The sequence below is a fragment of the Tetrao urogallus genome (genome assembly GCF_951394365.1).
Source record: "Tetrao urogallus genome assembly, chromosome: 18".
Classification (NCBI taxonomy): Eukaryota; Metazoa; Chordata; class Aves; order Galliformes; family Phasianidae; genus Tetrao; species Tetrao urogallus.
In genome coordinates this window covers 8572535-8586906 of record NC_136831.1, presented here as the reverse complement: position 1 = coordinate 8586906, position 14372 = coordinate 8572535, and the positions used below count along the sequence as shown (strand labels likewise).

At 49.4% G+C, this 14372-nt stretch overlaps 1 protein-coding gene across 1 annotated transcript; it reads left to right on the top strand.

Annotated features, from left to right (window-relative positions):
* Positions 1-1535: 1535 nt before the first annotated feature.
* On the top strand, positions 1536-6796 carry LOC306953304 (Golgi apparatus membrane protein TVP23 homolog B-like; the record flags this gene model as incomplete). The annotated part of the gene is made up of 7 exons (XM_079544195.1): positions 1536-1547; positions 1975-2057; positions 3393-3537; positions 4262-4351; positions 5509-5640; positions 5729-5857; positions 6764-6796. The coding sequence occupies 7 exons, from the start codon at positions 1536-1538 to the stop codon at positions 6794-6796; spliced, it is 624 nt and encodes a 207-aa protein (XP_079400321.1).
* Positions 6797-14372: the final 7576 nt, after the last annotated feature.

Here is a 14372-nt window from a genome sequence, read left to right as displayed (position 1 = left end):
GTAACCCATTAGTCCAGCAAATCACCAGCATCCGAGGCTTCTCTAATGTCACAGCTTCCTTGGGTATCCAGCTGAGCCTTTCTGTGGTTTCTGTGTTAGTACGAAAGGTGTCTCTGCTGTTCCAGTGAGATACTACTGGTGCTTTCAGCACTTTCTCAAGGCAGTAAATGGAGTGACTCCTCTCCTGGGTTTTAAGTTGCTAGATTTGTCGTTATTATAGCACATTCAAGACTAATAGAACAAAGATATGGCTCAACTGTTTGAATAAAAATTCTTCTTGTTAGAGTTTGTATAGACTGATTAGAGTTTATAAGCTAAAGAAGTATGGGCTGGATAAATAGACAGCGAGGTGTACAGGAATCTGGCTGAACAGCCAGAACTGGAGGGTAACCAAGTAAGGTCTGCGCCTGGGTTGTGGCAAGCTCCACTACCAATACAGGCTGGAGGATGTGAGGGTGGAGCACAGCCCTGCAGAACAAGTCCTGGGGGTATTGGTGGATGGCAAGCTGGGCATGAACCAGCAATGGTGCCCTCACAGCCCAGAAAGCCAACTATATCCTGGGATTCATTCAAAGCAGCATGGCTAGCAGGGCAAGGGAGGGGATCTGCCCCTCTGCTTTGTGCTGTGAAACCTCAGCTGGAGTACTGTGTCCAGATGTGGAATCCTCAGTACAGGAGCTGGTGGAGAACATCCAGAGGGCTGTGAAAATGGTCCCAGCAATGGAGCACGTCCCTTATGGGAGTCCTGCTGCCTGCCAGCCAGGGGAACATGGCCAGGCTGGAGCAACAGGCTCAAGGAACCTCACGGAGATCAGCATGGAGAAGTGCTGCTGGGCTGTGGTCCTGGGCCCCTGCTGGGGTGTCCCTGCTGGAGCAGGGCTGGGAGCCGCCGGTCCCAGAGATCCCTCCAGCCTCAGCTGTGCTGTGGTGGAGCTGCCATCAGTGCTGCACAGGAACAGCAATGGCGGTGCAGGGGAAACATTGGGATTTTATTCTCAGACCTTTCTTTCTGTACTTTCTGGTAGTGCAGAACAGCAGAACAGTTTCATCAGCCATATGCCGGTAGAAGGGTGCATAAGAAATCCAAAGCTTGTAGCACTGCCTCAGAAAAAAATAACTGCTGCATTTAACCAAACTGAACTGGTGGCTTTGCATTCCTTTATTTCTGGGGGTAAAACAAGTGTTCATGTTTTCCGCTAGTCCAGCTCCTGATAAGACAGAGCAGTGTCCGTTGTCTGACCCTGGGCACTGGGGCCAGCGTGCTGGAAACATTATTTTCTCGCATGAGAGGTTTGAGGCCGGGCTGTGGCAGGAGGGCTGCAGCTGGACGGAGCGGCCATGCCCAGCCCTCACAACACAGCATCGCAGCCACAGCTGGGCGCTCAACAGACCCCGCCCCTCCCCCACGGCCTCCCTCTGGCGTCAGAGCCGTGCCCCAGTGCGCAGGCGCGGCGCTGCGACTCTCGCGAGATTGGCCGCGGTGGTGACGTGACGTGGCCGGAAGTGGTGGTGAAGCCGGAAGTGGTGGTGAGGCCATGCTGCGGCAGGTGAGGGCTGGGGGCTGCGCGGAGCTCGGTATGGCCGTGGGGCTGCGCGGGGTTCCTCTGGGCTCGGCCGTGGGGCTGCGTGGGGCTCGCTGAGGCTCGGGTGTTGCGCTCTGTGGGTGCTTGGTGGCTGCTGCGAGCACTGTGTACAGGGAGGAGCGCAGAGGCTGAGCTGGCTCCTGGCTGAGGGGAGCACGATCGAGGCGAGGAGGCCTCGCCGCTCCTCCTGCCTCTCTTCAGCACGGGAGGCGCTGCCTGAATTAGCAGTCGTAGGAAAATCCGGTTCCTGTGTCTTTTCCTTATAGCGTTTGCTTCGTGTTTAAATCTCTAGGCGCCATCCCAGCACTTCGGTGTAATCAGAAGTGACCCGGGTTGAAGTCGAAAAGCGATTCTCTTTCTCTTGTAACTTTGCGCTTGTTCCTCTCGTTAGGGCAGCAGTGATGACATTGAGGATGTCTCTCTCTTTGATGCCGATGATGAAGTATCCAGGAGATCAAAAAAGTCAAAAATAAGGTCAGTGACCTGGAGAGAGTTCTGGAGAAGGAGGGACTGTCCCATCCTGTTGTTTCTGTTGCTGGACACTGTCAAAATGACCCTGGCCCCATTTTCTTGGCTGCTGTATTGTGTTGAAATACATAACGGCTAATATCTTTGTTTTGTTAGAAAGAATAGTAACTTTAGTAACTTCTGCTTAGCTGAGAGAGGTAGTTCCAGAAGCTCAGCTGGAATCCATGTATCTGTGCCTTTGTGCTTCTGAGTGTCCCCACGTTAAATGTGTGTAGACGTTACTGTCTCTGAGCTCTCTGTAACAGGTGGCTCTCTCTGTGCTGAGTGCTGCTGTCTGGGCTGGTCTGTTATCTCTTTGCCAGTCTCTGTTTCCTAGTGTGAGTGGCACTGCCCTGCTGCCTGCCACGTCCTGCTGTGGTCACACCAATGTTGGGCAGAAGCACCAGCACTTCTGCATAAGGTTTGCTAATCCTGAAAGAAAGTATGTGAAGATGAGCTCACATTCATTGATTTGTTGGGGAGGTACTGATGTTACTGGCAGCAGCTGGCTGATCAGTGTCTGCCAGGCCTTCAGTACCAGCAGTGTCCAACCAGTATCATGTCTGCCCTGAGATTTCCCTGGGACATACATGTACCAGCAAGCTGGCAAGATGTCTGCTGTGAGCCCTTGATGCTGTTCCCATATATATAACAGCCACAGACCATAAAGCATCAAATATCAGGATTAGCAATCATTCATAGAAAGCAAGGAGAATAATGTACAGCTACAGAGCATTTTCTCACTAATATGCTTTTTCTAGCTATAAGCAGAAGCTGGAGGTGGTATACTTGCATCCCCAAGCTAACGTGAGCCCTTTCCTACACAGCAGTCATTTGTTCAGGCCATGATCTCTGTTTTCCCACACAGCTGGTAGTCTGAAATCCTGGTGTGGTGATGTTGGCTCTACTGTACATTCCTGAACAGGGCACTGCACAAGTCAGAAAGGAGGCATGTCTGTTGTGTGATGCAGCTCAGTTTGCTGTTTCTTGTCAGAACCCTTTTTAAATTTACCTCAAAAAAAATTGTCTTATGTTGAACATGAGGTTAAATAAATACTTGGCTCCTTCATCCCTAGATTCACATTGTGTTGGTTATGTCTGTGAGTGGAACGTTTCCTCCTTAGGATAATCTCCCAGTTAACTTTTTTTTAACCCATATTTTCAGCAATAATAACACACTGGTTTCATATAATAATGCTGATCCTTATCCTTGGTGGGAGAGGATCACTTTGCAGCGTTGTTTCTCTGAAATTGCTTCAGTCCTGTCTGAAAGAACTGTGACCGTGCTGTCCTTCATTCCAGGCATCCAGTGGCATCATTTTTCCACCTGTTCTTCCGAGTCAGTGCGATAGTTGTCTATCTGCTCTGTGAGCTCTTAACTAGCAGCTTTATTGCCTGCATGGTGACAATCATCCTTCTCTTGTCGTGTGACTTTTGGGCCGTAAAGGTAAGTTCCTCTCATGCTTTTTGTTATCATGTCTAACCTATAGGAATAATTGAGTAGAGTGATATTTGTTCCACAAAAAAAGAACCTTCTTTGTGATTTGTGAACCTTTCCAACAAAACTATACCTGAGATGCACTCAAGTACTGCAGGAAACAGCACTGTGTAGCTGATTAGCTGCTTTCTTTTTGAAAATCAAATGGAGATCTGTAGCAGACTTATTCTTTTTAAGGCAGCACAGGCTTCATTTTTAGAAAGGTCACTTCTGAGTCACCAGTATGCGTCATTTATGTTAGTACAGCAATTTGTTGTTGTGCTGAGTGTATCAGAAAATGGGTTTGGATATGAGAGCCTCGTGGTCTTGTTTGCCCACATGAAGCAAATGAACAACATTGCAAATAGCAACCCAAATAGCCAAGCTTTGGCAGAGTCAAGAGCAGTGGAATATGAGGTCTTTGCAGGGTGTGATGCCTCTCTTTCTAAAATACAGCTCGCATTGTAACTTGTGCAGCCACTGAGAGCAGATTGCTGTGAAACCAGCAGCTGCCAATATATGAAAGGGAATTTGCTGCCTGGAGAACTGAAAGCTTCTGAAAGAGCTAACAGCAATAAAATCTGGGGCTGAAAAACCTTAATTTCTTGTGGGTGCAGCGTTGAGGTGGAGTATTCCCAAGGATTCGTTTGGCTAATGGTTTCTCCTGGTGGCCTCTTTGTTTTCTGTCTTTCAGAACGTCACAGGGCGGCTGATGGTTGGCCTCCGCTGGTGGAATCAGGTGGATGATGATGGTAGAAGTCACTGGAAATTTGAATCTAGAAAGGTCAGTCTTCTTTTAGGTGTTTCAGGTTTACCAACCCCCTGTTAATTACCAGTTATGTTTGTGGTGGTGAATTGCAGAGTTCAGAGCTTCCAGCTGCAAGTCTGTAACTGCTCGCTTGTTTCATGGTGGTACTGAAGGATAACATCATCTTTTATGTTTTTTGCTTTATTTAAAAGCCAGATCAAGACTTGAGAAAAATGTTTGTGTACCTTCATTTTCACATAAAATGTTGTAAAGGTTCCCAGGTCTTATCAAGAGCACTGAAATGTTCTGGTGTGAGCACAGAACAGCTGACGTATCTTTTACTTCCTGTAGAAGATCATTGGAACTAAGCAAAACAATCCAGCATTGCTCATAGCATTACTGCTCCCCTGTGTTCATTCTGCCTGCTGCTGTGTGTCTGATCTGCCTTCTGGTGGCACCTCGTGTCCTGTCAGTTACCCTTTTGATCCCTGCCTGTTGTCTCTGTGTGCACTGGGGTAAGAGCACTTCTGGTGCACAGATATGGAGTGAGGTAAAAGTCATTTCCTGTGCTCACATTGGAAATCTACAGTGGTGCAGAGTCTGGAACCCAAAACTTTGTCCAGATGAATTTGTGCCCCTGCAGATGAATTCTTTCTCAGAACTGTGCTTGTTGGAAAAGCTATAATCTGCTAGGGAGAGGATAAAAAATATCTAAACTGCTGGTAATACATTAAATTGAGCCATGAGCTCCCTCTGTTCAGATGAATGATTGCTTGGGATCTTCTCAATAAAGAAGATCAGTAGTGCAGTGTGAGTCATATCTGTGTAGAAATTGCCTGACTTGATGGCTGTAAGCATCAATATTTAGTACTGGCAGCACTCAGTGACACTGGTTGTCTGTGCAGTGGTGTTAAGGTAGAAGGTGTTAGTCGTTCTGTGTGTGGAAACTGAACCATGCAGCACATGTAACATTTCTCAAACTTACTGAGGCTTTTTTGCCCCAAATATTCCAAGACAGACAATTTGTTGCTACTTCCCCCCTATGGAAACATCTTTTGTCACAAGGTATGGAAGCTGGTCTCCAAAGCATCCAGTACTGCTGTGTGGGGACAAAAGCCAGGAGACTTGTAGGTGCTGGGCTGTTTTGTAGTGATGGTGAGATCTGTTAATCTCCATTTACTTTGTGTTTCTAGGTATCAGCACAAGGGCATAAAACCTCCTCAGAATCAGAGTCCCGAATTTTCTGGCTAGGTCTGATTACCTGCCCTATCATCTGGGTGATATTTGCTTTCAGTGCTCTGTTTTCTTTCAAAGTGAAATGGCTGGTGAGTTGCCTCCCTCAACTCAGTGATGGACTTTGTTTGTTGCCAGTAAGGCGATGCAAATCGGTGACAGTATTTTCTTGTGCCTTAGGCAGTAGTTATGATGGGAGTGGTTCTACAGGGAGCCAACCTTTATGGATACATCAGGTGCAAAGTTGGCAGTAGGAAGAACTTGACAAGCATGGCAACCAGCTACCTTGGAAAGCAGTTCTTGCGGCAGGTGAGATATTGGGGTTTTGAAGCCCTCTATTTGTGTTTGCTTTTGTCTGTAAGCTTCCTTCCTACCTGACCCATGAGAAGAAAGATTGAAAAAGGTGTCATTTGGAGTTCTTTAGTGGGACTCCAGTGAATTTGACACCCTCCTCCCAATTCTGCTCGTGAAGTCACAGATTAGCATGCTAATTGTGCTCCAAATGGAACTCCGTGTCAGCTTGTGTTATTCACTGGTGTCACGGACTAATGCCATAGAAGATACTGGAATATGGCTGGTCTGTTAGGAACACGAGTGGAAAACAGTGACTGAGTGAAAGGATTTCTGATCAATTTTACTGCTCATGGAGAACTCATTGCTAAATTACTCCTTGTATTGCAGTACTTCCCCTTCTGGTTGCACCAGCCCCAGAAACACTCATCTGGAGGCACGATGGGTCATTGTGCTTCTGTGCACGGCTGCACTGTGTGTATTCCTAGCTGGAATCATTGCTATCATTGCCTTCTATATTCTTCCTCACCTCCAACCAACTCTTCTCATCAGGGCCTCCTCAGCCTGCTGTAGCTCCCTGCAGCAGTCGGCACCATGGGCGCTGTTTGACTTCTAGGCTGTCGTTTAACTTCTTCTTGTCCCAAGTTTCCTAACTGTGGCTCCCTGTTGCACACATGGTGGGTTGGCCGCTGCAGATTCCCAGGTGTCTGTTGTACTTATTGCCATCAGTGTGATAAGAAGCTTAAATATTGGCAGCACAGTCTGTGTTAGGTTTGTGTTCATTGCTAGCTTCTGAGCGCTAACCAAAGGCCCAGAGCAGCCTCAGTCTCTGGAAAAGCATGAAAGCGTTGCTCCAGAATCATGGCAGTGAGTCACACAGTTCTCCTGTGATGTACTTGATTTTTTTTTCTTTGCCTGTTGCAGACTGTGGCTAAAGAGGACCAGACAGCATCCTGAGCACGGTAGAAGCCTCAAGCTGGATTGGATTCACAGTAGTGAAGCACAGAGAATGTTGCTGTGACCATGAGATTTGGGAGCTGCTTAAATGAGGTGTGAATTAAAAGAAGTAAATACATTGTGCAAGACTTCCAGTTAACACTCCTAGCAGTTAATATTCAGTTTTCCACTAGCAGTTTGTGTTTAAGTCCTTTCTTAATTTGATTAATTAGAATTATATTGCCTGAACTTTGAATCAGAAGACATCCTAGGTAGTGCTATGATGCAGGTTTATACTCACTGGATACGTTAAGAGAAAAATGCCAGGTAACCTTCTAAAAACCATGCTCACACGGGACCTTCTGTTCTCCAAGAACCATCCCCACCTCCTCCAGCAGTTGGTACCTCAGGTAGTTTTCGGTTGTGGGCTTAGCTGTGTTTTGTTCCTGGAGGTCTGTTATGAAGTTTAGATAGCTCTCTGATGGCTCTGCGTCTCTCATTCTGTGATTTGAATGGCGCTGAGGTTGTTGCAGTGAAGGAAATCCAAAGGAAGTGTTGCTGTTGGCTGTAGGAGGATTTCTGAAGTCAAGTGGAAACTGCAGCAAGTGACTGCTGAGCAGCTCCAGACTTATTTTTCTTAAGTGTTGTTGGAGGTCTCAGTAACATTTAACCAGGACTTTGATTAAATCTGAGTTTATGGAGAACCCCTGTTTTTCCTGCAGGCCTGTGTCTGTACGAGGAGCACAACTGGACTAAAAGTAGGTTGCAAGGAACGCTGTACACAGTTTCAGAGGTGGAGGGAGTGTGAGAGCAGGTGATGGGCAGAGCTGTTAAAATGATGCCACCTGGTGTGAGCTGGTGCACAGGGCAGCAGGGAACGTCACTGCTGGGGTACCAGGACAGGAGGTTACACAAGCAGAACTTCCTTCCACTCAGTTATTCACCTATGCAGCGGATTTGGGGGTAACCATTAAAACAAGAGCTGAGGCTGAGTTCAGGCTGCTTTCTACTGTTCCATGACCAAAAGGCGTTTCACATAATCTTAATAGAGTTGCCTGAAGACCTGGCATCAGCATGCTGACTTTGCAAGACATTTGCATGTCTTGAATCCATGCAGCACACTGTGTTCCCCTAGGAATCTATGGGCTGGGGGGAAAAAAAACCCATTTGTATGACGGTGAAATGTTGGCTTGCAGTGTTCACCTCAGTGGCAGAAATTGTGTGTTCTGTGTGCAAAGCTGTACGAAAGGGCTCAGCTCCTTCTTGTCACGTCGTGCTGCTCAAGGCAGGTTGTGCTTTCACAGCGGGAGGTATTGTAAACTTCTGAAGAGGTATTTTAAATTAAGAATGTGGTTTCTTTTTGAATAATGGGTATTGTAAATTGTGGGATTGCATTAACATTGTATGTCTCCCTGGACCGTAGCAATACTTGGGAGCTGTACATTTGTTTAACTCTTTGGATCGATACCTTTCTTTTGTAAATATATATTTATAAAATCTTGAGATTAAAATAATGCTTTGTTTAAACCAGACCGGGTGTCCCTTCTATGACTCATGGCTGAGCTCTGTTTATATCCAGTGTTCTTGTTTATGGTGGGTTACGTGTTAAGTTAAACACGTGCTAATGAGGAGCTCTGTCACGGTTGCTTTCACCCCAAGAGTCCTGGAAAGCTTGGCCTGTGTAAACACCTTCACAAGTGTGCTGGGATTGCTGTCACACACAGCCAGGTCAATCTGTGAGACTCGGCTGGTGTGCTGACACCCTGAGTGCTCTCCAAAGGTCCCCAGCTCTGGGGTGTGTTCTGCAGGTGGCAGTGTGTGCCAGTGCCACCACACAGCTGGCACTTCTATTCCCCATTGGCCTGGAAGAGGTGATTTCATTCTAACTGATGGAGATGAAACAGATGAAGTGAACCGTGAAACCAAGGTGCTGCTGCAGCCACGGGGGGACGCACCAGTGCAGCCTCTGGCCCCTGTGGCATGGAGAAAGGAGATCCTTCCTGCTCCAGCTGAACAAGTCCCTGTTTGCCCTTGCTGTCCCAGGGATTGCACTGCCTCCAGCAAACCTGCAGCTGCCAGGAAGCTGTTCTGAGATATGTTACATCTTTTAGCCTTCGTGTTTATTCCAATGTTGCCAAAGCTCCCAACAAACTGTTCCTGGAAAATAGAGAGTGCTTTTCTGGAAATTGGAGCGTGATTAATCAAGGACAGAGGCATTTATTAGTGCATGCCTTTAAGTACAGCCCTCTGTGGCTTATTTTTAGTCTCTTGGCAAACAATCAGTTTCTGGCTTCTGAGAGGGCAGCGTTTTATCACATTTCTCTGTGGTGTGGATCGGAACCAAATTTCTTATCGCTACTCCAGTTGGGTGTGATAGTCGTCTGATTATTTGTTTGCTTTCTGCCAGAGTTTCCTGTGGAAGAGGAAGAGGGAGTAGCAGCGGAAGAGGGAAATTCTCAGAATGTGCTTTTTCAGACAGGCCTCGGGGATCCACGCTCAGCTGAGTTCTTTGAGCATTAGCTGTGTCACGCCGGCCCCTCCTAACAAACACCTCCCTGCCTGGGTGGTGGCTGAGCTTTCAGGGCTTACAGAAGCAAAAAGAATCCAAGAACAATCATAGTGGAAAAAAAAATGCTCTCTGCTCTGAAATAGGCACATGTGCTGCTGCAAGTCCAGCTGTAAGGTGGGCTTGGAGTCCAGTACTCTTCATTCAGGACTCAGGGCCACTCTGTGTCCTTGGCACGTAGCTTCCCCACAACAGTGGCTGCGTTTCTGTGCTTTTTGTGGCCCAGTGCTTTAACACAATGTGATGGATGTATCCTCAAAACACAGAAGCTGTACCGGCAGTTCTGCCCTACCTGGTGTGTCCCCTGTTCCGTGTGCCGCCCTACCTGCCCCAGGGCAATGTTGCAAGGAAGAATGAAGAGGATGTGATGTGGGAGGAAACTGTGCTGAGTGGGCGCTTGGAGTCTGTCTGTCTTTTCCTGCACTGTTCTCATGGAGACCTGCCTGGCCCAGGGGCCTGCAGGGAGATGTCTATTGTAGCAGCTTGGCAGAGGCTGTGGTCAGAGCTGCTCACACGGGACAGGACATCCCCACTGCTATTTCCTAAACAAAAAGCTGCAGTGAGTAATTGAGAGTGACCTTTGGGGAGACCAAAGGGAGCAGGGATGCGGGTGAGAAGAGTGGATGCTGGCCAGGGCCCAGCACTGCTTCCAGGCCTCCTGGCAGGAAGGAATTTCTCGCTTCCCTCCTGCTGTTCTGTGCAAGCAGAACGTTTGTGAGCTGGCGTCCCACCTTCCTGCACGCAGCCCTCCCGCCCCACCAGCCTGCAGCAAGTTGAGAGCCTCCTGCTGCCCTGATAAGACAGACAAAGGATAGAGAGCAAGGAAATGCTATTTCTGGTCTCCTGATAACAGTGTTTTTATACACAGAGAGGGCGCAGGCCCTTTGTTGTCTGCCTTTGTGTGCTGGAAGCAAACTCGCTTGGATGTGATTCCAGTTCCTCCGTACTCTCACACCCAGAATTGCCCTGGGCAGCAGCTGATCAGGTTCTGGCTATGCTCAATGATGCTGATGCTTACCTCCCTGTAAGTCTGGCAGTTGGTGGGACAAGATCTCAAAGGCTGTGTCTGCATCTTTGTGTTTAATAGTGACGAACTTGTCCCAGAAGTTCCTGGCATCACTCCCTGTGAAAGGAAATTGTAAAGAAATGAGGTGTTCCCAAGAAATCCCTTCTCCTGGTACAAAACCTCTCACTTTAATCCTATCCCTTGTTTTGGATTCTGCCACATGCTGTTAATTTATAAGCTCCAATTAATGGCTCTAAATGCCAGATCACCTCGTCCCCCAGCTGCTTGCTGTATATTCCACAAAATCCATCATTTTCCAGGTGGGACTTCCCTTGGCAAAAGCCCCAAGAATGCTCTCCAGCTGCCTCTTCTCTCTCTGAATTCTGCTTTTCAGGAGTCTGAGCAATTTGTTCAGTGAAGGAGTTTGATTTCCTGGTTGGTTATTCCTCATATTCCTCCCAGAGCCTTTCTAAAAATGCAAACCCAGCTCGGATTGCCCTTGCTGCCTCCCACCTGGCTGCAGCAGGACAGGCAGCGTTTGCCCAGGGCTCTGTGGCTCAGTGGACTCATACCTGAACCCCTTGTGCTCCTCCAGGAAGCCTGCCTGGTCCTGTGAGTTATTGCTATTTGTGTTCTCCTCTTGCTCACACCTCTTTCTACGTAGTTCATTTTGGGTGAGTCTTTAGATATTTTATTTTTTTGTAATCACAAAGAAATGTGTAAACAGCTCCATAGTAACCTCTGGAGTAAATGAGTCACAGCCCTTCTGCCACAGGACGTTCTCTTTGCTCCTGTCTGCTGTTGTGTTTTCAGACCCTCAGCAGCTCGAGCTGTGAGGCTGTTACTCACCGTTTCCTGCGCAGAGCTGTGTGACTTCATCTGCAGCTCCTCTTCACCTATGGAACCCCCACGCTTATCATCTGTTCCCGAGCTGCAAGTATTCCAGTTTGAAGAAGCCCTGGGGGGTGCTGGCATTGCATGTGGGACGTGGTGCCTTTGCCACTGAGCATTGCCAGCCACGCTGGGTTGCTCTAAGTGGGATAGCAGAATTCCACAGCTCCCAGCTACTGCCAGAGCATCAGCACAACAGGAGGAAAGCATGGGTCCTGGACCATCCTGGTGTGTTTTCTCTGTTTGCAGTGAGGTACAGAATGCTGGAGGACCGGGCAGCCCAGCAGTATCGTTAAACCACCTTTTAATTAGCACCTGCCCAATGATTCCCTGGGTTAAACCCTTGGGTCTCGTGTTTAAGGACAGCTCTAGCGGACATCAGGAGCAGCACCCTGCTTTGGAGCCCGTTCAGTCTCACACAATGCGTTCACTTGGTCTGAGCCCTTATGGCAGCAGAGGGAGCTCTCACGCTTGGCTTTGAAGAGAAAAAATAAAGGAGCAGAGAAAGTTTTCAGGAGGGGCTGCTGGAATCACCCACTTGCAGAAGCGCTCCTCCAGAAGTGGCTCAGCCCTGCCCTCCTTCCCTGCAAAGCAGCCAAGCACGCCGTGCTATTGAGCTCTGGAAATTCAAAGCATCTAAAGCATAAATCTCACCCACCCCAATCAGGTCCGTGCTGCTGCTCAGCCAGGTTTGTGTGCTCGTGGTCAGCCCCTCCTTGATTAATCATTTCATGTTAAGTACGCTCTCAAAATGAATGTACTGACACGGAAAAGACAATTGAAAATGAGAGTCCAAACAACCAATGGAGGATTTTGCATCTGCATCCAAGTTGGCAAATGAACATGGGCACTGGTAAGGAATAGTCACCCTCCAGATATTTCTGCAGAAAAGCCCAGGCAGGGAATGAATGATGGGAGCATGCAGGGACAGGGCTGATCCAGGAATGGGGAAAGCAGTTTGGCTGCAGCTCCACCTTGACCTATGCAAATCTGTTTGGGTAAAAGCAGGTTCCTAGGGAAATGAAAGTTTCTGGTGTGGCTGTTTGCCAGCTGAAGGCTCTGGGGAGGAGCCCAGTGTTGTGGTGGTGCTCTGGGTTGAACAGCTTATGTTGGGCAGTGTGATGTTGAGTACTGGTGGGTGCAATCTGAGGGGGTTCTCTGCTCCGTGAGCAGCGGGTCTGGCTGGGAATAGGCTGTGGCTGTGCTGGATGCTGAGGGCTTCAAGGTGGATTATGCATCTCCTGGGGTCACCAAGCTCCACACTGCAGCACAGATGTGACCTGGGTGCAGGGTGTGTGCGTCCAGCACAGCCATCCACCCCCATACTCACCAGGTCAGCACAGTTACTTCTGCTCTGTGTGTTGCAGCCAGAGGCAGGGCTGGGCTCGGGGCTGTCAGCACTCCTCGGGGAGCCACAGCTTCCAGCTGCAGGGGATGAGCTCAGCATGCTGAGCCGCCACCTTTGGAAGCCTTTTGAGCCAGGGCAGAGCTTACTGCAATCCTGACCAGGTGGTTTTCTGCTTACAATGACACCTGCTTGGTGCTGAGCACAGCCAGGTGAGGAGCTTTGGGGCCACGCTCTGCACAGCTGTCATGGATTTGCAATTGCACTGCAAAGCAATCTGTGTGCAGGATTTGCTGTCCCATGCATGCAGTCTCTGGCGTTGCTTTCCCCACAGGCTGAGTCCCCGCTCAGCTCACGGTTGGAGCGTGGACCTCTGACTTCCAGCTGCAAACATCTCCTCCTTGCACAAGAGGAAGCAGCCGAGCTGATGTGCATGGGAATTATCCCATGTCTTAGAACTCCTTCGGGTTTCGAAGCCATCTGCACAGCCCTGCCCGGGTCAGGGTGAGACATTCCGTTTTTCCTGTGTCATTCGGGATCCAGGGCCAACTGCTGGCCGTGCCTGTGTGCGGGGCGGCTGTGAGCCGTGTGCTGTCAGTGTGGTGTAGCAATCCTGCTGTGTGGCCAACACACAGTGCTGGGTCGGTCACGTTCCTGCAGGAAAGGGGCAAAAGAAGAAGGAGCACGAGTGAGGGGTTCTGGGATCCTGGGTGAAAGCGCTGTGTGTCTGCAGGCACGGTGCAGGAGGGACGGTGCAAGTGTTGCAATAAACGTTGGTGATTTGGGGGCTCGGGGGGGATTTGTGAGAGCATGGATACAAATCTGTCATGGTGCTGCTGCGCTTTGTTAATTCATCCCATATGCTGTCCTGTAAGTGTGTCAGCAGAAGTGCTGCCAAATGGGAACTGGCAGCCCCCAGCTTCCCAAACCCTCTAAGTCAGGGCACCAAGCCCCGCATCATGCTTTCTTCTCCCCACAATAAAAATCTTGAGCTGTCACTGAGGATAAGGAGGGTCCATAACCCTAAATGTTCCCTCTGAGGGCTCCTTACCCATGTGCACTATGCTGCAGGTGCTCAGGCATCACTTGCAGCCAAACCTGGGCACGCAGCACCCATCTCCCATCTCTTACCATAGCGTGGTGCTGCTGGCGGTGTGCCCACATCCCACGTGCTGCAGCTCTCCCTGACCAAAACACCTCTATCTGCAAACAGTCAGGGCCGTGGATACATCACACATCCAGCCACTTCTGCCCTGAGCAGGGCTGGGGCTGCTGGGCTGGGACACCAGAAGTGACCTCAGTGCCGAAACTTGTGGCTGCACTGGGAGGGCTCTGCCCTCACCGCGTGTGCTCTGAAATCCTCCTTATTTACGATGTAATGGGAAAACAGCGAGCGGCAGTCAGAGAGGCTGCACAGCGCCCGCCTTTCCTGTGCTGGCCAGGAAATGGGTGGGGGGCAGAACACACCCAGTGATGGAGACGGGATGGGGATGCAGACACGAATGGGGATAGAGAAGAGGATGAGGATGGGGCTTGGGATGGGGACAGGGATGAGGATGCTCTACTTTCCTGTGCACTGCCCATCCCATGAGAGGGACCAGACGACCAGCCCTGATCCCTGCTCCCAGGGCTGTTTGGGTGGAGCTGTTGGCCTTGGCTAACCTCCCCATTGCCTTGGAGCACCCTCACTTCTCTGCATCCCTCTCAGTGCCTTCCTGTTCCCACCCCTCCCCACCCTCAGCCTTCACTACAGGTGTTCCCCTTCATTGTCTGTGAGCAGCAACTTGCA